General features: G+C 45.0%; 2 protein-coding genes across 2 annotated transcripts in view; both read left to right on the top strand.

Moving 5' to 3' along the window:
* The window catches only part of popdc3 (popeye domain cAMP effector 3), a gene marked incomplete at both ends in the record, with an annotated part of 2016 nt that extends 1585 nt beyond the window's left edge, over window positions 1-431 (top strand). The window contains one exon of the mRNA XM_080541124.1: window positions 144-431. Within this exon, the coding sequence (XP_080397250.1) occupies window positions 144-431 (288 nt within the window). The remainder of the gene's footprint in view (window positions 1-143) is intronic.
* A 2582-nt stretch (window positions 432-3013) lies between these two features.
* popdc1 (popeye domain cAMP effector 1) lies at window positions 3014-18627 on the top strand (the record flags this gene model as incomplete). The annotated part of the gene is made up of 9 exons (XM_080541123.1): window positions 3014-3035; window positions 6321-6377; window positions 7946-8224; window positions 8675-8799; window positions 10483-10670; window positions 11056-11164; window positions 11440-11607; window positions 12028-12169; window positions 18494-18627. 9 exons carry the CDS (start codon window positions 3014-3016, stop codon window positions 18625-18627), a joined length of 1224 nt encoding a protein of 407 aa, XP_080397249.1.
* Window positions 18628-20596: the final 1969 nt, after the last annotated feature.

The following is a 20596-nucleotide window of genomic DNA, read 5'->3' as shown; positions in this document are numbered from 1 at the left end:
ATCAGTCTCTGACATGCAAAAGCTTGAGTGTCCCTTTTCTCTCTCTCTCTCTCTCTCTCTCTCTCTCTCTCTCTCTCTTTCCCTCTCTCTCTCTCTGTCTCTCTCTCTCTCTCTCTCTCTCTCTCTCTCTCTCTCTGTCTCAGGTGACGCTGCGCGCGGACAACCAGTGCAGGTACGTCTCCTGGAGACGCAAGAAGCTGTACCTGCTCTTCGCCAAGCACCGATACATCGCCAAGATCTTTGCCCTGGTCGTGCGCAATGACATCGCGGACAAGCTGTACTCCCTCAACGACAAGGCCTTCGACGGCCGCGGGTACCGGTTTGATCTCCGGTTACCCAGCTACAGTCACGTGCAGCCGGCGCCTGACGCCTTTTTACAAGTCCCGGTGCAGAGCGATAAGATATCCCCTGCAGAGACGAGTGTGCCGTGACCCACACTGCATGGCAGAGGCACGGACGGGACTTTTGTGTGAATGTTGTTGAATTATCTGTCGTGGTCTGTTTGTTTGCCTGTGGTGATCAAAGTAAAGATCGTGTAGCCTATAAAACCTAAAAGCTGGCTTTAAGTTAAGGCCGGTTTAATGTTCTGCGTAAAGTCGACGCCGTAGGCTAACCGTAAGCTTACGTAGTCCCGCGTGACTGTGCGTAGCCTTGACGCGCTCCTCTCAAAAAATCTAAAGGCCGATTTAAAGTTCTGCGTAAAGTCGCGTGCGTAGCCTTGACGCGCTCCTCTCAAAAAAATCTAAGTACGCGTCAGCGCGTCAGCTCTGTGATTGGTCCGCTTGGTAGCACATGATTCCGACAAGATTCCGACTCTCTCGTCGGCCAAAATGTGGAAGCCATGATAATGTCATTTACTTTTTCTGTAATTACTTATTAATAAAGATTTGAAAAATTATGATAACCATCGTATTATCTTAGTTTAATGTCATTTCAATGCATCATAGAACTTTTATTTACAACAAGCATAACAACAAAAAGATCGCTATTATGCCGCTATGAGCTTTGAGCTCCGTTGACTTCCTAACCGGAAGAGGCACAGCACAGGGGCATAGAAAACACACTGCCACCTAGCGATGTGACGGTGTAATTGCAGCGTGGCCTACGCAGAAGTGTAAAGTGCGAGAGCCCTTACGTAGGGAACGTAAGCTACACACGTAAATTCGACGCAGAACTTTAAATCGGCCTTAAGTACGCGTCAGAGCGTACGCGTCAGCTCTGTGATTGGTCCGCTTGGTTGCGTCACATGATTCAGACAAGATTCCGACTCTCTCGTCGGCCAAAATGCGGAAGCCATGATAGAAATGTAATTTCCTTTTTTTGTAATTACTTATTAATAAAGATTTGAAAAATTATGATAACCATCGTATTATCTTAGTTTAATGTCATTTCAATGCATCATAGAACTTTTATTTACAACAAGCATAACAACAAAAAGATCGCTATTATGCCGCTTTGAGCTTTGAGCTCCGTTGACTTCCTAACCGGAAGAGGCACAGCACAGGGGCATAGAAAACACACTGCCGTGCCCCGCGGTGGTGTAGCGGTCTAAGCACTAACCACTAGTGCAAGCTGCCCACCGGGGACTGGGATCGAATCCCAGCTCGCCAGATCCGGATATGGCCGAGGCACACACAGGGAGCGGCATATTGAGCGGCCGCTCCCGAGGGCGGTATAGGAATAGTTCCGGACAAGGATCCGTCGCGCAACACCGCCCCCGGGGTGCCGGAATAACGGTGCTGGGCTCGAGGAGCCAGACAGCTAGTCTGCCTGGCGATCTCCTCTGGGGCTGCCGGCCACGGGGTCGTGCGGCGGATCCTACGCAATAGGCAGGGGATAATTGGATGCTAGGTTGGGTTCAATTGGCTACCAAATTGGGTGAAAAAAAAAAAAAAAAATCGGAGAAAAAAAATAAAGAAAAAGAAAAAAAGAAAACACACTGCCACCTAGCGATGTGACGGTGTAATTGCAGCGCGGCCTACGCAGAAGTGTAAAGTGCGAGAGCCCTTACGTAGGGAACGTAAGCTACGCACGTAAATTCGACGCAGAACTTTAAATCGGCCTTTAGGCCTCAATGTCATTTACGTTTCAATATAAAAGAAAGAACGAATAGCCTATAGGCGCAATCAGTTTTGCTTGACATGCAATGTGCGTACATGTGCGTATGTGCGTGTGTGTGTGAGAGAGAGAGAGGGAAAGAGAGAGAGAGGGAGAGAGAGAGAGAGGGAGAGAGAGGGAGAGGGAGAGAGAGAGAGGGGGAAAGAGAGAGAGAGGGAAAGAGAGAGAGAGGGAGAGAGAGGGAGAGAGAGAGGGAGAGAGAGAGAGAATTTGGCTCCGCATTAAAACACCAGTGAAATGATGTTACCTCTGCTACCAGTGTCTATAGGCTACTGCACTTGTTGTTGAATAAACACGTTAAAGAATCCGTTGAAGAACAACAGGACACATTGAGTTGGATTGGCCTTTTTGTCTTCCTTTAACACCATCATCTGTGTTACACCATCATCTGTGTTGCACTTGTCCAGCGCGGTGCCCGCTGGGTGTTGTTCAGGTGAGTCGTCTGTCATCGACCCCCCCCTGGCGCTGTCCCGCTGACGTCATCACGCACGCTGTTCACATCACCACTCACTCGTAGCCTCCAGGGGGGTATTCCATCAACGTCGCTGAAGGACAATCCAAGTTTATTTTGATAAATCCAGCGAGATTTCTATATATAAAAAAAAGCCAGCCTATTTTGAAAAGTCTCGTGAGATGTATCTAAATAAGCCTGGATTTTCCTTTAGTGACGTTGATGGAATACCCCCCAGGAAATGACTGATTGTATGGTGCATTTTGGACATACAGGTCTGTTAACACTGTTAAACACTGCTTTTCTTCTACTATATTTTGGTGCTTTTCCACTACAGGGCCAGCCCGGGTCAGCCCGGTTTATTATCCTTTTTCCACTGCCAAAAGTACCCGTGCCATTTCTGGTATCCGGGCCAAACAAGAACTAAAATAGTTATTGTTCGCGATGGGTACCAGAAATGGCACGGGTACTTTTTTGCCAGGCTGCGTGTGACGTGTGACGCTGCACACTGTTGATTGGTCAAAGGAAATCGTCATCCCATGTTCATAGATTTCTTCGCTAACCGCCATCTTTAAATACCACAACAGATTTCGCTCTATGTCACTACTGTTTCTGTAATAGCTTATTAATAAAGATTCGAAAAATTATGCTGACCATCGTATTATCTTAGTTTAATGTCATTTCAATGCATCATAGAACTTTTATTTACAACAAGCATAACAAAAAAATCGCTATTATGGCGATGTGCTGTGCCTATGGTGTTGAAACTCCCGTTGACAGCGCGGGGAGAGAAGTTCTACCAGGGAATTCGCTCTGCGCTGTGTCGACCGTGATAAGAGTGTCGTATCGACACCATTCAAATGGTTTCGGATTCCCTGTCCTCTTCCCTATCCGGACACGTTTGAATTGTTATCCTAACCCACGGTAAATCACAGTTATTAACCCGCAAAGGGTGCCTCCGGGCACCGTGTTTGTCCGTGAATAACACCGGCTAGGAAGGTGGTAAAAAGACAAGACTATGCTGGCTAACTCCACCATCGGTATACGGTCATTTTGAGCCCTGAACCACCGTGGTGCCACCCCGAGAAGTGAACCGGGAGTAAACTCAATGAACCAGGAGTTCAACATGCGTCAAGTGCTTATACTGTATTCACTACGAGCAGTGTCGACATCGATCAGGCAGTAGCCATCTCATATTATGCTCAACATAACAATGATACTACAGTTCATAAAGCAGACAAGTGAAGGCAGTGGTTTTAAGGGTTCAAAAAACATGACTTTATTATGTGTACATAGCTTCCTCTATCTCTCCCTCTCTCTCTTTCTCTTTCTCTCCAAAAAACCAAGGTTAATAATATACCACATGCCGAGGAAAAAGTATACGATAGCTTCAAGTTCCTCCATGTTGCTATTGTTGTGGCTGTGCTGTGTCTCGTGAAAATATACGTCACCACCATGGCGCGCTTTTATGACGCGTAACTCCGCCTACTATCTCCTACTTCTCCTACTCATTCCTGGTCTCTTGTGTATAGCGGAAAAGCGCCAATACCCAGAACTGTTCAAAAGCGTGCCGAAGCGAGCTGACCCGAGCCGAGCCGGGCCCGATAGTGGAAAAGCGCCATACTCTTCAGCTCCAGCACCTCAGCTAAATCTGATAACGGATGAGCGGTGGTATTTCACTATTTTCACTATTTTCACTATTTTCACTATGCACTTTGAGCTGCAGCGTTTGCAGGAAAAGTTCTATACAAATAACGGTTATTATTATTATTATTATTACCATTATTATTATTACCATTATTATTATTATTATTATTATTTTGACATACAGGTCTAACACTAACATGTGTGACCGGGACACATCTATAGGCAGGTGCTATAGCCCTATGTTCTATATGCTCTATTCTACGCAGCCTATAGGGCCGGTATAGGCCACGTGGATAGGCTATGTAGCCTGTGCTTGATATTGTAACGAGTTAAAGCCTAAATCCGTGCAGAGTCAAACCAAACAGCCGTAGAATATAAGACCAACGGTTAGACGATCCGTCATGTCGACCCCGCAGACTCAGACAGACGGTCTTCAGGTCCTCAGGTCTTCTGACGCTGGTTTTCTCTGAGTACCACATGTACAAAAGAAGAGATTTGGTGAGGCTGCATTCTCATTTTATGCACCCAGATTGTGGAATGCACTGCCAGTTTACATTAGGGATGCAACCTCAGCACATAATATGTTCAAGTAAATCTTTTTAATATTGTTTTTAAATGACTGAATGATTAAATGATGATTATATAATGATTGGAGCACTTTGAGCGGCAACGTTTGCAGGAAAAGTGCTATACAAATAAAAGTTATTATTATTATTATTATTATTATCATTATTATTATTATTACTATTATTATTATTATTATTATCATCATTATTAGTAGTATTAACCTATTACTATTACGACTATTATTATTATTATTATTATTATTATTATTATTATTATTTCACCGCCCCCTGGCGGTGCGTCTGGACATTGCAGGCGCTCAGCGGCAGGTTGCAGCGTTGACGGCTGTCCCCTCGCCACTTGCCCATTTTAGTCTCTGCCTGTCAGATCGCTGGAATGCGCGACTCACACTGTGCAGCCCCCCCCCCCGCCTGGCCGGGACCTACATTAAGACCGACTCACTACGAGTCTGCCCGGTATTGTCTTCTATCTCCGTATTCTGTCCAGCGACGCATTTGATCGTCTAATCGGTGAGTTAAAAAACCTCCTTCACTCCCGTTCGGTGAGCTGTTTGATGGAAGTTCACAGCTGAAACAAGTTAGCCTATGTCAACCCGTGAGAAAGAAAGAACAGCCTATTCGTTTTTTCCTCCCCTGTCCCTGCATGCCGACCGACCCCCCCTCGCTTCATTTCATTTCATAAAGTATTTCTGTGATCAAACGGTGCACGTCGGGGTCACCGCTGTATGGGCTGACTTTGAATTTGAATTGCTCAATTTGAATTAAAAAAATGACGTTGAATAAAAAAAATGACTTTGAATCACATAATTTGAATTTGTATTGTTTAACTTGAATAACTGAATTGAATACAAATTCAAATTATGTGATTCAAAGTAAAAAAAAATATTCAAATTGTGCAATTCAAATTCAAAGTCCGTAATTCAAATTCAAAGTCAGTAATTCAAATTCAAAGTCAGTAAATCAGATTCAGATTCAGATTCTAGTGGCACAGATCTCTGCCCATACCGCTGGACCAGGGGATGGGTCGGGGGGTTTTGACGCGTTTGGTTGGGTGGTGTGTTCTGTGTTGGGTGGTGTGTTCTGTGTTGTTGGGTTGGGTTGGGTGGTGTGTTCTGTGTTGTTGGGTTGGGTTGGGTGGTGTGTTCTGTGTTGGGTGGTGTGTTCTGTGTTGTTGGGTTCTGTGTTCTGTGTTGTTGGGTGGTGTGTTCTGTGTTGTTGGGTTCTGTGTTCTGTGTTGTTGGGTGGTGTGTTCTGTGTTGTTGGGTTGGGTGGTGTGTTCTGTGTTGTTGGGTTGGGTGGTGTGTTCTGTGTTGCTGGGTTGGGTGGTGTGTTCTGTGTTGTTGGGTTGGGTGGTGTGTTCTGTGTTGTTGGGTTGGGTGGTGTGTTCTGTGTTGTTGGGTGGTGTGTTCTGTGTTGTTGGGTTGGGTGGTGTGTTCTGTGTTGTTGGGTGGTGTGTTCTGTGTTGTTGGGTTGGGTGGTGTGTTCTGTGTTGTTGGGTGGTGTGTTCTGTGTTGCTTTAGCTGTCAATGTCACTAAGAGAGGTGTTGATGAACTGCATACCAAGCACTTCGTGACAAGTCAGCTTCCCATCAGAATATCTCACGTGATATTCGTACAATTATTATGATATCGTAATTATATGTTGTATGTTGTAACATAATTGTATGTTTTTAAGTTGAAGAAGTAGCCGATTAGATGTGGGAGTGTTTTCCCCCAGCCTCTCTTATCACTGTTATCTGATGTTGTAGGCTATGATGTTGACCGCGTCAATATGGATATAATAATATGATCTTGGTTATTCAATCAACCTCGGACGTGGTCAACAGTATTTAGGACAAAGCAGACATCAGAGGGTAACAAGGTCATCTGTGGAGCCTTATCAAGAACTCATTACAATAACACCGCCATGAGAGACGGCCGCTGCATGAATTGAACTTTCGAATGAAAGACAAAACATCCCCATTCACTCCTATGATATACTTCTTTCTCGGAGCAACAATATACATGATTATATTCTGTTGTACACGATTGTTTTCTATTATATTGTATTCTATGGTTTTCTATTCTAGTGTATTCTATTATTTTCTATTCTAGTGAATTCTATTGTTTTCTATTCTAGTGTATTCTATGGTTTTCTATTCTAGTGTATTCTATTGTTTTCTATTCTAGTGAATTCTATTGTTTTCTATTCTAGTGTATTCTATTGTTTTCTATTCTAGTGTATTCTATGGTTTTCTATTCTAGTGTATTCTATGGTTTTCTATTCTAGTGTATTCTATTGTTTTCTATTCTAGTGTATTCTATGGTTTTCTATTCTAGTGTATTCTATGGTTTTCTATTCTAGTGTATTCTATTGTTTTCTATTCTAAATGGTAAATGGACTGCACTTATATAGCACCTTTTTTGCTGCTCCAAAGCACTTTACAACGGCCTCTCATTCACCCGTTCACACACACATTCACACACCAATGGCGGCAAGCTGGCATACAAGGCGCCGCCACAGCCGCCCCAAGTGTATTCTATAGAATAAGCCCTCTAGTGTATTCCATTGTATTGTATTGTATTCTATTGTTCTTTTTATCTTGCGCAATTCAACAGCACTGGTAATACCACCTACCCTCTCCTCTCCTCTCCTCCCCTCTCTCCTCTCCTCTCCCCTCCTCTCCCCTCTCTCCTCTCCTCTGCACCCCTCTCCTCTCCTCCCTTCTCCTCTCCTCTCCTCTCCCCTCCTCTCCTCCCTTCTCCTCTCCTCTCTACCCCTCTCCTCCCCTCTCCTCTCCTCTCCTCTCCTCTCCTCTCCTCTCCACTCCTCTCCTCCCCTCTCCACCCCTCTCTCCTCTCCTCTCCTCTCCACCCTCTCCTCTCCCCTCTCCTCTGCACCCTTCTCCTCTCCTCCCTTCTCCTCCCCTCTCCTCTCCTCTCCACTCCTCTCCTCCCCTCTCCACCCCTCTCTCCTCTCCTCTCCTCTCCACCCTCTCCTCTCCCCTCTCCTCTGCACCCCTCTCCTCTCCTCCCCTCTCCTCTCCCCTCCTCTCCTCCCTTCTCCTCTCCTCTCTACCGCTCTCCTCCCCTCTCCTCTGCACCCCTCTCCTCTCCTCTCCCCTCCTCTCCTCTCCTCTCCCCTCCTCCCCTCTCCTCTCCCTAGGTTCACCCCTCTCCAGGATGTCCTCCACCCCCGCGCTGATGGACACCCTGTTCTACTCCACCCTGGCCCCCCTCAGGTCTGCTGTCCCAGGGGCCGGGGGTGACGGGGGTCTGGCTGGAGATCTGCTCCTCCTGGAGCCTAACGCCACCGCCTGTACGGAGTGGGACCAAGCCCACCACCTGCTGTTCCACCTGGGGAACCTGTCCCTGCTCCTGGGCCTGGTCATCCCCACCACCATGGCCGTGCACATGATCCTGCTGCGCCTCCTGCTGATGACAGGTCGGTCAGCCGCGCTGCCGTGGCGCCATGTCGCCCTCTGCTGGCCGCTGGGCGCAACTACAGTCTACTGTTTCATATGGATTCAGAATTCGGAACGCAGAATGTCATCTGAGTGAGATTTGACATAGTAATAATAATAATAACGATAATAATAATAGTTATTATTATTATTATTATTATTATTAGTATTATTATTAATCTAGGATCTCAGAATCCCATTTGAGAGTGTTATTTAGTGAGACTAGATAATGAAATAGCATAGGTTAGGGTAGGGATAAGGTCAAGGGTTAAGTTTAGGGAAGGGTTAACATTAAGGTTAGTGTAAGGTCAAGGGTTAACGTTAGCATTAGGGTTTTTCTAAGAGTGTCGTCCCAAAGAATCCCGCTTAGCCTCCACCTGGATGTGGACTGGATGTGTCATCACCTCACTTCCTGTTCCTGTCCCTGACAGGATGCAGCCTGTTCATCGCCTGGGCGACGTGGTACCGCTGCAACCTGGACGTGATGGTCTGGAACGTGGTGTTCCTCGTCGTCAACTTCCTGCACTTCTTCTACCTCGTCTACAAACGCAGGCCGGTGAGTTATGATTGGCCGCTGAGAGACATGGTCGAGGTCAGGGTCATTAGTCTACCTCTATGACCCATTCTACCTGAATTATTCTCTCTCTCTCTCTCTCTTTCTCTCCCTCTCTCCATACTACCTGTTTGAGACCCATTCTACCTGAGTTGACCCATTCTTCTTGAATGAGACCTGGTCTACCTGAATGAGACCTGGTCTACCTGTATAAGACCCATCCTACCTGTATAAGACCCTTTCTACCTGAGTTAGACCCATTCTACATTGTACAATGAAATGTATCTTTTGCTCTAGGCACAGGGTCAGCCGTAGTCAATAATAATAGCTTGGTTTTATATAGAGCCTTTCACGAGCAATTAGGGGTTAAGTGCCTTGCTAAAGGGCACAATAGCAGTGGTAGGCACCGTAGATAGGATGCTAGCAACCCCAGTGTACAGCAGGGCCTCGTTAACAAGCACAGGAGGCCCGTGGGGACCACCATGTAAGAGGGCCTTTCCTGGACCTCCACTGATCTGACAGAATGAGACCAACACTGCTCCTCCTCGATTTTACATTATATTTTTAGGGAGGGAGGGAGTCCACGCTGTAGGCTACGGCTGTCCTCTCCTTGCTGTCGTCCTCATCCTCCTCCTCCCTTAGCTCCACTCCTCCTCAGCTCCCTCCTCCCTCCTCTGTCTGTCCATTCTACCCTCCTCTCTCCTCCTCTGTCTGTCCATTCTGCCCTCCTCCCTCCTCCTCTGTCCATTCTACCCTCCTCCCTCCTCTGTCTGTCCATTCTGCCCTCCTCCCTCCTCTGTCTGTCCATTCTACCCTCCTCTCTCCTCTGTCTGTCCATTCTGCCCTCCTCTCTCCTCTGTCTGTCCATTCTACCCTCCTCTCTCCTCCTCTGTCTGTCCATTCTGCCCTCCTCCCTCCTCTGTCTGTCCATTCTGCCCTCCTCTCTCCTCCTCTGTCTGTCCATTCTGCCCTCCTCTCTCCTCTGTCTGTCCATTCTACCCTCCTCTCTCCTCTCTCTGTCCATTCTGCCCTCCTCTCTTCTCCTCTGTCTGTCCATTCTGCCCTCCTCCCTCCTCCTCTGTCTGTCCATTCTGCCCTCCTCCCTCCTCTGTCTGTCCATTCTGCCCTCCTCCCTCCTCTGTCTGTCCATTCTGCCCTCCTCCCTCCTCTGTCTGTCCATTCTGCCCTCCTCTCTCTGTCCATTCTGCCCTCCTCTGTCCTTTGTGCTCTCCTGTTGTTTTCCTCTGTCTCTGCTTTGTCAAGATTAATCTGTCTGTGTTCCTGTCAGATTAATCTCTAACCAGTCTGTTCCTGTCAGATTAATCTCTAACCAGTCTGTTCCTGTCAGATTCATCTCTGACCAGTCTGTTACCCTGTCTGTTGTGCTGTCAGATTACTATCTGATGTTACCCTGTGCTGTGGTTCTGCCAGAGTAATATCTGACCAGTCTGTTGTCGGTCCTCTGTGCGTCAGTTGGTAGAGCATGGCGCTGACAACGCTTAGGTTGTGGGTTCGATTCCCGCTGGGACGTAAATTGCTTTGGATGAAAGCGTCAGCTAAATGGCATATATTAAATATTATTGTTCTGCCAGATTAATCTCTAACCAGTCTGTCACCCTGTGCTGTCCTATCCTGCCAGATTAAGATCTAACCAGTCTGTCACCCTGTGCTGTCCTATCCTGCCAGATTAAGATCGACAGGGAGCTGAAGTCGGTGTACAAGCGGATGTTCGAGCCGCTGCACGTGCGCGAGGCTCTGTTCCAGCGGCTGACGGGCCAGTTCTGCACCATCCAGACCCTGAAGAAGGGCCAGGTGTACGCCGCCGAGGACAAGACCTCCGTAGACGAGCGTCTCAGCATCCTGCTCAAGGGGAAGTAGGTATCGCCTGGCAGGACTGGCGAACCAACAGGACAACACACAGACAGGACTAGCCAACACACAGGACTAGCAAACACACAGGACTAGCCAACACACAGGACTAGCCAACACACAGGACTAGCCAACCACAGGACTAGCCAACACACAGTCATTGATTTACAAAAACACAGACATGTATTCATGTATTTTCAAAAGAAAAGTCTGATCATTACACCGAAGCATTAGAACGTGTCACTGTGTTTAGAACATCTGGGTAGGTTTGTATGTTCTTTGAAGAGGAAACTTGCTCTCAATGTTTTTTTAGCTCAAATTAAACATGTGTCTGCTTTTGTGTGTGTGTGTGTGTGTGTGTGTGTGTGTGTATGTGTGTGTGTGTGACAGACTGAAGGTGTCCTACAGGGGTCATTTCCTCCACAACATCTACACCAACGCGTTCATCGACTCCCCGGAGTTCCGCTCCACTGACATGCACAAAGGAGAGAAGTTCCAGGTGACCAGGCGTTCCGATTCTAGAACCTGTGGATGACAATGATTCTAGAACGTGTGGATGACAATGATTCTAGAACCTGTGGATGACAATGTGTGCCGAATTAATGTTCTGTCTTTTATTCTGAAATATGTAAATGATTACTCACCCAATCCACATTGCAGTGTTTTGGCTTGACTAGCGAGTGTGTCATTGATTGTCATTACATTTATTTAAAATCTTCAGAATAAACTGACTGACCGACCGACCGACTGATTGATTGATTGGTTGGTTGCCAGGTGACCATCATGGCGGAGGAGAACTGTAAGTTGATGTGTTGGTCCAGAGAGCGGCTCACCTACTTCCTGGAGGCTGACCCGTTCCTGAAGGAGGTGTTCCGCTACCTCATAGGGAAGGACATCACCAACAAGCTGTACTCCCTCAACGACCCCACCCTCAGCGACAAGGTGGGTCACCCCTAGCCCTGACCCTAACCCTGACCCTAACCCTGACCCCAACACTGGCCCTACCCTTACCTTGATCCTAACCCTGACCCTAACCCTGACCCTAACCCCACCCTCAGTGACAAGATGGGTCACCCCTGACCCTAACCCTAACCCTGACCCTTACCCTGACCCTAACCCAAACCCTGACCCTGACCCTGACCCTAACTCTGACCCTAACCCCACCCTCAGCGACAAGGTGGGTCACCCCTAGCCCTGACCCTAACCCTAAACCAATGATGATGATGATGATGATGATGATGATGATGATAACCATGATGATGATGATGATGACGACCATGACGATGTTGATAACAATGATGATAACCATGATGTTGATGATGATGATGATGATGATGTCTACGTCCGCCTCTACGTCCCCAGGCGGTGAAGAAGATGGACCGGCAGCCCAGCCTGTGCTCCCAGCTGTCTATGATGCAGATGAGGACCAGCATGGCGAGCACCAGCGACACCGACGACGTGCTCAACCAGATCCTCCGCAGAGGCTCCGCCGGCTCCTCCATCCGTGAGTCTCACCACCACCCTCCAACAAGCCTCCGTCCTATTGGCTCACCACCACCCTCCAACAAGCTGCCATTCTATTGGCTCACCCCGTCAGTGTCTCACAACCTGACTGGCTCAGGTGTCTCTGGGACTTGCAACATTAGAACACTAGAACACTAGAACAATAGAACACTAGAACTAGAACACTAGAACACTAGAACACTAGAAAACTAGAACTAGAACACTAGAACTAGAACACTAGAAAACTAGAACACTAGAAAACTAGAACTAGAACACTAGAACACTTGAACTAGGACACTAGAACACTAGAACAGCCATTACTCACGATGACCCTGTGAGTAAAATAAATGTTATATCTTTGCACTCAATCACATTTCAGAACCCTCCTTTCATGACTTGTCCTAGATATGTGCGTTCTACCACCCAGTGTCCTTACATTTTAAAAATCTAAATCAGGATAAGCTAGTGTAAAGCTATTTTGCAGTTTTTCTGTGTAGGAGGCAGGCTAATTTAAAAGAAGCGCCCTCTAGTGGTCTTTGTGTGTAAGTAGTAGCTTCCCCCGACCGGCTGGACTGCAGTGGGTTTCAGATGATCTTGGGAGAATCTACCTTAACCTTTTCTCTTGGGAGAATCTTAAGGCTTTAGGGAAACTCTCCCAATGCCATGCTAAATCCAGTATACTGGATTTGGATCTCTTCTACAGGGGCATCGGCAGTGGAGGCCGGTGGAGGTAGAAATCGGGGGACGGGCTCATTATAACGCACGGGAGGACGGAATTAGGAATGGTACGAAACACACGTTTCACGTTCCTCCCATTCCATGCATTTACAAGGATACACCATCCTCCAATTTCTACCTCCACCGGCCTCCCCTGGGCCTGGGGGTATTAAAACCAGGAAGCATGCTGGGTACTAGTCTGTCGGTAGGTTCCTCTGTCCACGTATGAACCTCCACATCTTCGTCATCCATCCTGTTCTCCTTCATATCCTCCTCTTCCTCATCCGGTCTCTGGTGTGTGGAGTAAACAGTCACCTCACCTGGCTGTTGTAGAAGTCCACAACCTGGCCTTACCGACTACTTCACCTGGCTGTTGTAGGGGTCTATAGTCTGGTTTTACCGACTACTTCATAATAATAATGGAGATATTATAATTAGAACCTTATGATTCTAACGTCACAAAATGTATTTGTTGTACGTCGCTTTGGATGAAGGAGTCTGCTAAATGCCCCAAAACATGTAAATGTAAATGTGTTAACGCTGTCGTAACGCTGTCGTAACGTTGTTTCTCTGACGCTGCTGTTGCTCCTCCTGTCCTGTAGCTGTGCCGCAGCCCCTCCCCTCTGACCACGCCATTCCCTGACGGGGGTGTAAGACCATCTCTTTTCTCTCACCCCCCCCTCCCTCACCCCCCCTCAGCCCCCCCACCTCCGCATATCCTCCCTATAATACACTCTCCCGGCCCCCATCTTCCAGTTCCCCTTCAGTAACCAAACCACCAACTAATGTGACAGCAGCTGGTGAAACCGGGAAAAAGTCTGCAGCCGATTTAATGTTTAATGGACTTTTATTCTGAAAAATGTAAATGCATTTCAGCGTTGTTGAGTAGTAGCAGTGGGGATTACTCACCGAATCCATTGGATTTTTGGCTTGACTAGCGAGTGTGTCATTGATTTTCAACAACGTTGAAATTTCTTTAAACATTTCAGAATAAAAGCCTTTTTGGGGGGGGGGGGGGGTTCACAAGCTGCTGTCACAAATAATTCCTCCAACCTCTAGATGTTTAACCCTAAACCCCTCCCTCCCTCCTCCCCTCCTGTTCTGCCTGGTTTCTGAAACGAGTGCCCCCCCCCCCCCCCCACGTGTAACCTGGTCTGTGGGTTTAACACCATCGTCCAGGGGAGAGGAGGAGGAGAAGGGTGGAGGTAGAGACGGAGGAGGGAGCTCAACGTAAACGTTTGATACGATTCCTCCTCACTCTGTTCCATGCGTTACAATGAGCCCATCCTCCGATTTCCACCTCCGCCAGCCTCCCCTGGTATCACCGAGTCCTAAACTAACACCTAGCCCCACCAAAGAAGCCCTGTAGATCTGGGGGCCGTTCCACTAAAGTGGATTAGTATATCGGCGATTGAAATAAATCAGGCGATCAGGCAACTCGGGATTGGAATTCAAGCCTCAGGTGATTCCTCGAACGAGGATCAGGCTTGTGTCATCAGTGTTCACAGAACACCGGCTTACAAATCCTCAATATGGGCGCGTGCACGCAGACATAAAGAGCCCCGAAGAGTCGATCTGTCGAAATGAAGATACATTCAGGGGTCCTACATTTGCGCAGCATTCCGAATTATTGATCTTTATGAAGACGGAAAAATAAGATGTAAAATAGTGCAATACTGCCGCAATTAACAAGGCGAGGGAAATGGTTTGGCAAGAAATTGCTGACCGATTAAATGCGTAGGTCATACTAGCCCCAGTTATTGTTATATGTTCATATTTTAATAAATTAATATTTACTACTGTGGTGATATCAGCAGCAGGCTACAAGCCGCCATATCGTCACAATGGCCTAGTGGTATCGACCGCTGCCATAGTATTTAATCGTCATTTTAAATCGATGGTTCAAATCCCTCTTCAGACGCACTTTTTACTGCATTTCGTTGTCTGAATCTAATCTAAAATCTCATCTAAAAAAGTATGTAGGCTATAAAATTATGGTGCAGGCTAATTTACAAGAACTGACACGATTACAATGGTGTTTGAAGCCTTTGCATGAAGGTTTCGGTTAAATGTAAAAAAACAACAACAACAACACTAAAATGGTTTGCCTTAACCACTGCGCCAGCCAGACCGCTGTGTCAAAAGCAATGCAAGTTAATAAAGATACCTATTTATTTTATTTTATTTTGTACACTTTTTTATTTATTTATCTATCGATCTATCTATCACACTTTCAAAATATCAAGTTATCTATCACACAATCAAACTATCTATCGATCGATCACACTTTCAAAATATCAAATTATCTATCTATCACACAGTCAAACTATCTATCTATCTATCTCGTGTGAAGTGGGAACTAATATTTCCTAAAAGACACTTGAGGAACTGTCGTTCGGGATGTAGTTTCCGCCTGTGAGCCTTTTTTGACGCACGCATTACCTTAGCCAGCCTGTAAGTCTGCTCGGGACCAGGCTAATTATATCTAACTCAGAAGGATATGTTGCATAGCAACCAAACAGCGAATTATTTGAGCCACATTGATGGCACCGAACGCAAGCTAACATTATCGCCGATTAGAACTTTATCGAGGATTAGAAGATGAATCCACCTTCGTGGAATGGGCCCCTGAAGACCATTAGATCCTGAAAGGTTTAAGATGTAAACAAGATGGTGGAAATATTAGGGTCATGCTGCTCATCCCTATCCGACTCTTTCAGATTTACAAGACTGCCTTCATGAGGTCTAATATAATAATAATAAGAAGAAAAGAATAAGAATATTACTACTACTACTACTATTAATAATAACAATAATAATAAAAAAAAAAATAACAATAAGAAGAAGAAGAAGAAGAAGAATATTACTACTACTACTATTAATAATAACAATAATACAAATAATAATAACAACAATAATAATAATAATGATACTGATGTTTGTTATTTATTTATTTTGTGTTGTTTCAATATTAAGAATGAAATGGTTAGTACTGTTGATACTGTAATTTATGTATTCATTAATTGGATTATATAATTTAAGTATTATTGTTCTCACTTGAGAGTGAGGGATAGGGGGAGGAAATGATAAGCTTAGGCTTCATCCTACTCCCTTTCAAACATTGATAGGCCAGGGCCCTATTCCACTAAAGGTGGATCAGTATAGCCGCGATATAAATAAATGCGGCGCTCAGGCAACTCGAGATTGGAATTCAAGCCTCAGGTGATTCCTCGAACGAGGATCAGCCTTGTGTCATCAGTGTTCACAGAAGACAGGCTTACAAATCTTCGATATGGGCGCGTGCACGCAGACATAAAAAGCCCTGAAGTGTCGATCTGTCGAAATGAAGATACTCCACTCTGCAGGGGTACTACATTTGCGCAGCATTCCGAATTATTGATTTTTATGAAGACAGAAAAATAAGATGTAAAATAGTGCAATACTGCCGCAATTAACAAGGCGAGGGAAATGGTTTGGCAAGAAATTGCTGACCGATTAAATGCGTAGGTCATACTAGCCCCAGTTATTGTTATATGTTCATATTTTAATAAATGAATATTACTACTGTGGTGATATCCGCAGCAGGCTTCAAACCGTCATATCGCCACAATGGCCTAGTGGTATCGACCGCGGCCACAGGATTTATTCGTCATTTTATATCGGTGGTTCAAATCCCTCTTCAGACGCACTTTTTACTGCATTTTGTTGTCTGAATCTAATCTAAAATCTAATCTAAAAAAGTATGTAGGCTATAAAATGATGGTGCAGGCTAATTTACAAGAACTGACACGATTACAATGGTGTTTGAAGCCTTTGCATGAAATCTTCGGTTAAATGTAAAAAATAAAATAAAAAATCACTTAGTCAAGTCTCGAACTCGCAACCTTTGGAACTCCAGTCGGCGGCCTTAACCACTACGCCAGCCAGACCGCTGTGATGACAGCAATGCAAGTTGAGACAATTATTTATTTTATTTACACTCTTTTCTTTATTGATCTATCGATCTATCTATCACACTTTCAAAATATCAAGTTATCTATCACACAATCAAACTATCTATCGATCGATCACACTTTCAAAATATCAAATGATCTATCTATCACACAGTCAAACTATCTAATCTATCTATCTCGTGTGAAGTGGGAACTAATATTTCCTAAAAGACACATGAGGAACTGTCGTTCGGGGTTTAGTTTCCGCCTGTGAGCCTTTTTTGACGCACGGATGACTTTAGCCTGTGTTTTAGCCTGGTCGGGAGCAGGCTAATTATATCTGACTCAGAAGGAGCTCAACCAAGCAGCGAATTATTTGAGCCACATTGATGGCACCGAACGCAAGCTAACATTTTCGAGGCTTAGAACTTTATCGAGGCTTAGAACTTTATCGAGCTTCGTGGAATAGGGCCCTGTACTCTTCATATTAGTTATTTGTTCTTTTATTATTTTAAATCATGTTCGAAATAAAAGATTCATTCATTCATTCATTCATTCATAATAATGTTACTACTACTATTAATAATAATAGCAACAACAATAATAATAATAACAATAATAACAATAATAATAATAATAATAATAACAATAACAACACCAATAATCATAACAATAACAATAATCATAATAATAATAATAACAATCATCATCATCATCATCATAGTAATAATAATAATAATAATAATAATAATAATAATAATAATAATAATAACAATCATAATAACAATAATAATAACAATAATAATAATAATAATAATAATATATGCAATTCAGCTGACGCTTTTATCCAAAGCGGCTGACAGGACATTGCAGTCAGACATTTTCCAGGTCCCAGCAGGAACCAAAATGTTGTTTTCTTTTCCCATTCCTCTTGTGGTGCTGTTGTGTTTGAGCCCGCTGGCCGATGCCCATCTCTGTCTGTAAACTCTCACTCTAACGTCTTCATGTTCTTCACCTCTGTCTGTAAACTCTCACTCTAACGTCTTCATGTTCTTCTGTCCATGTGAGACAATGGTAACCTTCATATCTCACACCTACCCTCACTCACTCCCCCCACACACTCACCCTCAAACACTCACCCTCAAACACTCACCCTCAAACACTCACCCTCACTCACTCCCCCACACACTCACCCTCAAACACTCACCCTCACTCACTCCCCCACACACTCACCCTCAAACACTCACCCTCACTCACTCACCCTCAAACACTCACCCTCACTCATCCCCCCACACACTCACTTTAACCCCCCCTCACACACTCACCCACACTCACCCCAACCCACTCACCCCCCCTCCACCCACACACTCAACCTCACCCCCCCCTCACCCCACCAAACACACCCCCCAAAATATTCTCACAATGTCCATTACATACATACATACATATTATGCTATATTATTAATATTAAGCTATTATTACATATTAAGCTATAGATGACTTATACGGCAGAATATTCACACAAATAAACCTTCACACTATGTTTTCAAAATGTCTTGTACTCTAAGTCTCCCACATTGACCTCCCCCTCCCCCTCACCCCCCCCACCCCACCCTCACCCCACCCCATCCCACCCCCCAGAGCTGACTGTCCTGTCCCTGTCCCCCCCCCTGCAGAGAGATCTCCTACAACCAAGGGCTCTAAGACCATGAAGCCCATCGTAGAAACCTTGGAGGACGACGACGTGTTTGAGTCTGAGTCTCCCGTCAACGACCGCCACAGCCCCCGCACCGCCAACCAGGACGTGTAGCCAGGGGCGACGTGACATCACACAACAACAACAACATAATCAACAACAACAACATCATCAACATCATCAACAACAACAACAACAAGAGCAACAACAACAACATCGTTATCAACAACAACATAAACAACAACAACATTGTTATCAACAACAACATAAACAACAACAACAACAACATTGTTATCAACAACAACATAAATGTGTGTTTATGTGAAGCGTGTGTTCTAGGTTTGATGTCACAGAGGCGTGTGTGCTCTAGGTGTGATGTCACAGAGGTGTGTGTGTTCTATGTGTGTGTCACACACATGCACGCACACACACACACATACAAATACACATACACGTACACGTACACATACACACACACACACACACACACACACACACACACACACACTCACGGACACACACACACACACACACAGACCCACAGACCCTGTGGGTAGTTTGAGAAAGGACTTTACAGTACGACATTTACAGTGATTTACAGTAATCAAATCAAATGTTATTTGTATAGCGCATTTCTCACAAAATTTGACCCTATGCGCTTCACAAAGAGCAAAGAAGATAAAGCATATCCATATATCTCTGGGAAGCAGAACATTTCATTTTTGATCATCTCACTATGTATTTTCTTTATCTTTTATGGCCATTTTGTGTGTTTTAGCTGGTGTTTAACTTTTCTATTGCTATTGTGTTATAATGGATATTGTCAACTTCACACTAACCCCTTAACACTTTGTGAATATTTAAAATGTATGAATGTATGAAGCTTCGCAGCCAAAGCATTCTTTGAGTGTGGCACCTTTTCTAAAAAAACATATGTGACATTGTCTAGTGTTTAGGTCCGCATGTTGGCCACCAATCAAAATGTTCAGACTTTTATTTAGAAACATGGAAATACGTTTCACCGTTATTAAGAATCACAGCACAAACTCGCTAGTCAAACCAAAATATTGCAACGCAATGGATTGGGTGAGTAATCCCCACTGCTACCTAGTTAACTAGAACACTACTTTACATTGTTAGCAGGCTCACAAAACAATCTGTGTTCGTTGACTAGCGAGTGTGTCATTGATTTTCAACAACGCGGAAATGTATTCAACATTTTTCTAAAGAAAAGTCTGAACATTAAATCGGATGCCGAGATGCGGACCAAAACACTAGAACGTGTCACATGTTTCTCTCATGGTAATAACACTTTCAGTATTGTGTGACATGTTTTCTCTTAGCTACAGCTTTAGCTTCTGCACTTGTGTTCTGTGACAGTTGACGATTTGAGTAAAAAAAAAGAAAAAAGAAGAGAAAGTCTTGTCCTCCTGAATTCACAGAGATTCACTGTCAGTCGTCATCAACAAGCTTGGGATCACTTTTGTATGTCATGTTGATGGTTATCAATGTTACACTGAATGGACGAATGAGTGAATGGATAAATAAACTGTGTTGAACGGATGTGCGGTGGTCTCTGTCGACCAGAGGGGTCTAATGTACTCAACTGATACACTGCTAGTCTGAACCCTGACACACTGCGGTGCCGAACTGAGCTGAGCTGAACTGGGCTGGCCTGGGGGGTATTCCATCAACGTCACTAAAGGAAAATCCAGTTTTATTCTGATAAGTCATATCAAAAATAAGACATAAAAAATAAGCCTGGATTTTCCTCTAGCGACATTGATGGAACTGTCTGTACTGGTCTGTACTGGGTTATACTGGTATGTACTGGTCTGTACTGGGTTATACTGGTCTCTACTGGGCTGTACTGGTCTGTTCTGCTCTGTACTGGGCTGTACTGGTCTGGGCTGGTCTGTACTGGTCTCTACTGGGCTGTACTGGGCTGTACTGGTCTGTACGGGATCTGTACTGGGCTGTACTGGTCTGCTCTGTACTGGGCTGGTCTGGGCTGTACTGGACTGGTCTGTACTGGTCTGGTCTGGGCTGTACTGGACTGTACTGGTCTGGTCTGTACTGGTCT

The sequence above is a fragment of the Nansenia antarctica genome (assembly GCF_963989245.1).
Source record: "Nansenia antarctica genome assembly, chromosome: 10".
NCBI lineage: Eukaryota > Metazoa > Chordata > Actinopteri > Argentiniformes > Microstomatidae > Nansenia > Nansenia antarctica.
This window is presented reverse-complemented; position numbering and strand designations above follow the sequence as displayed.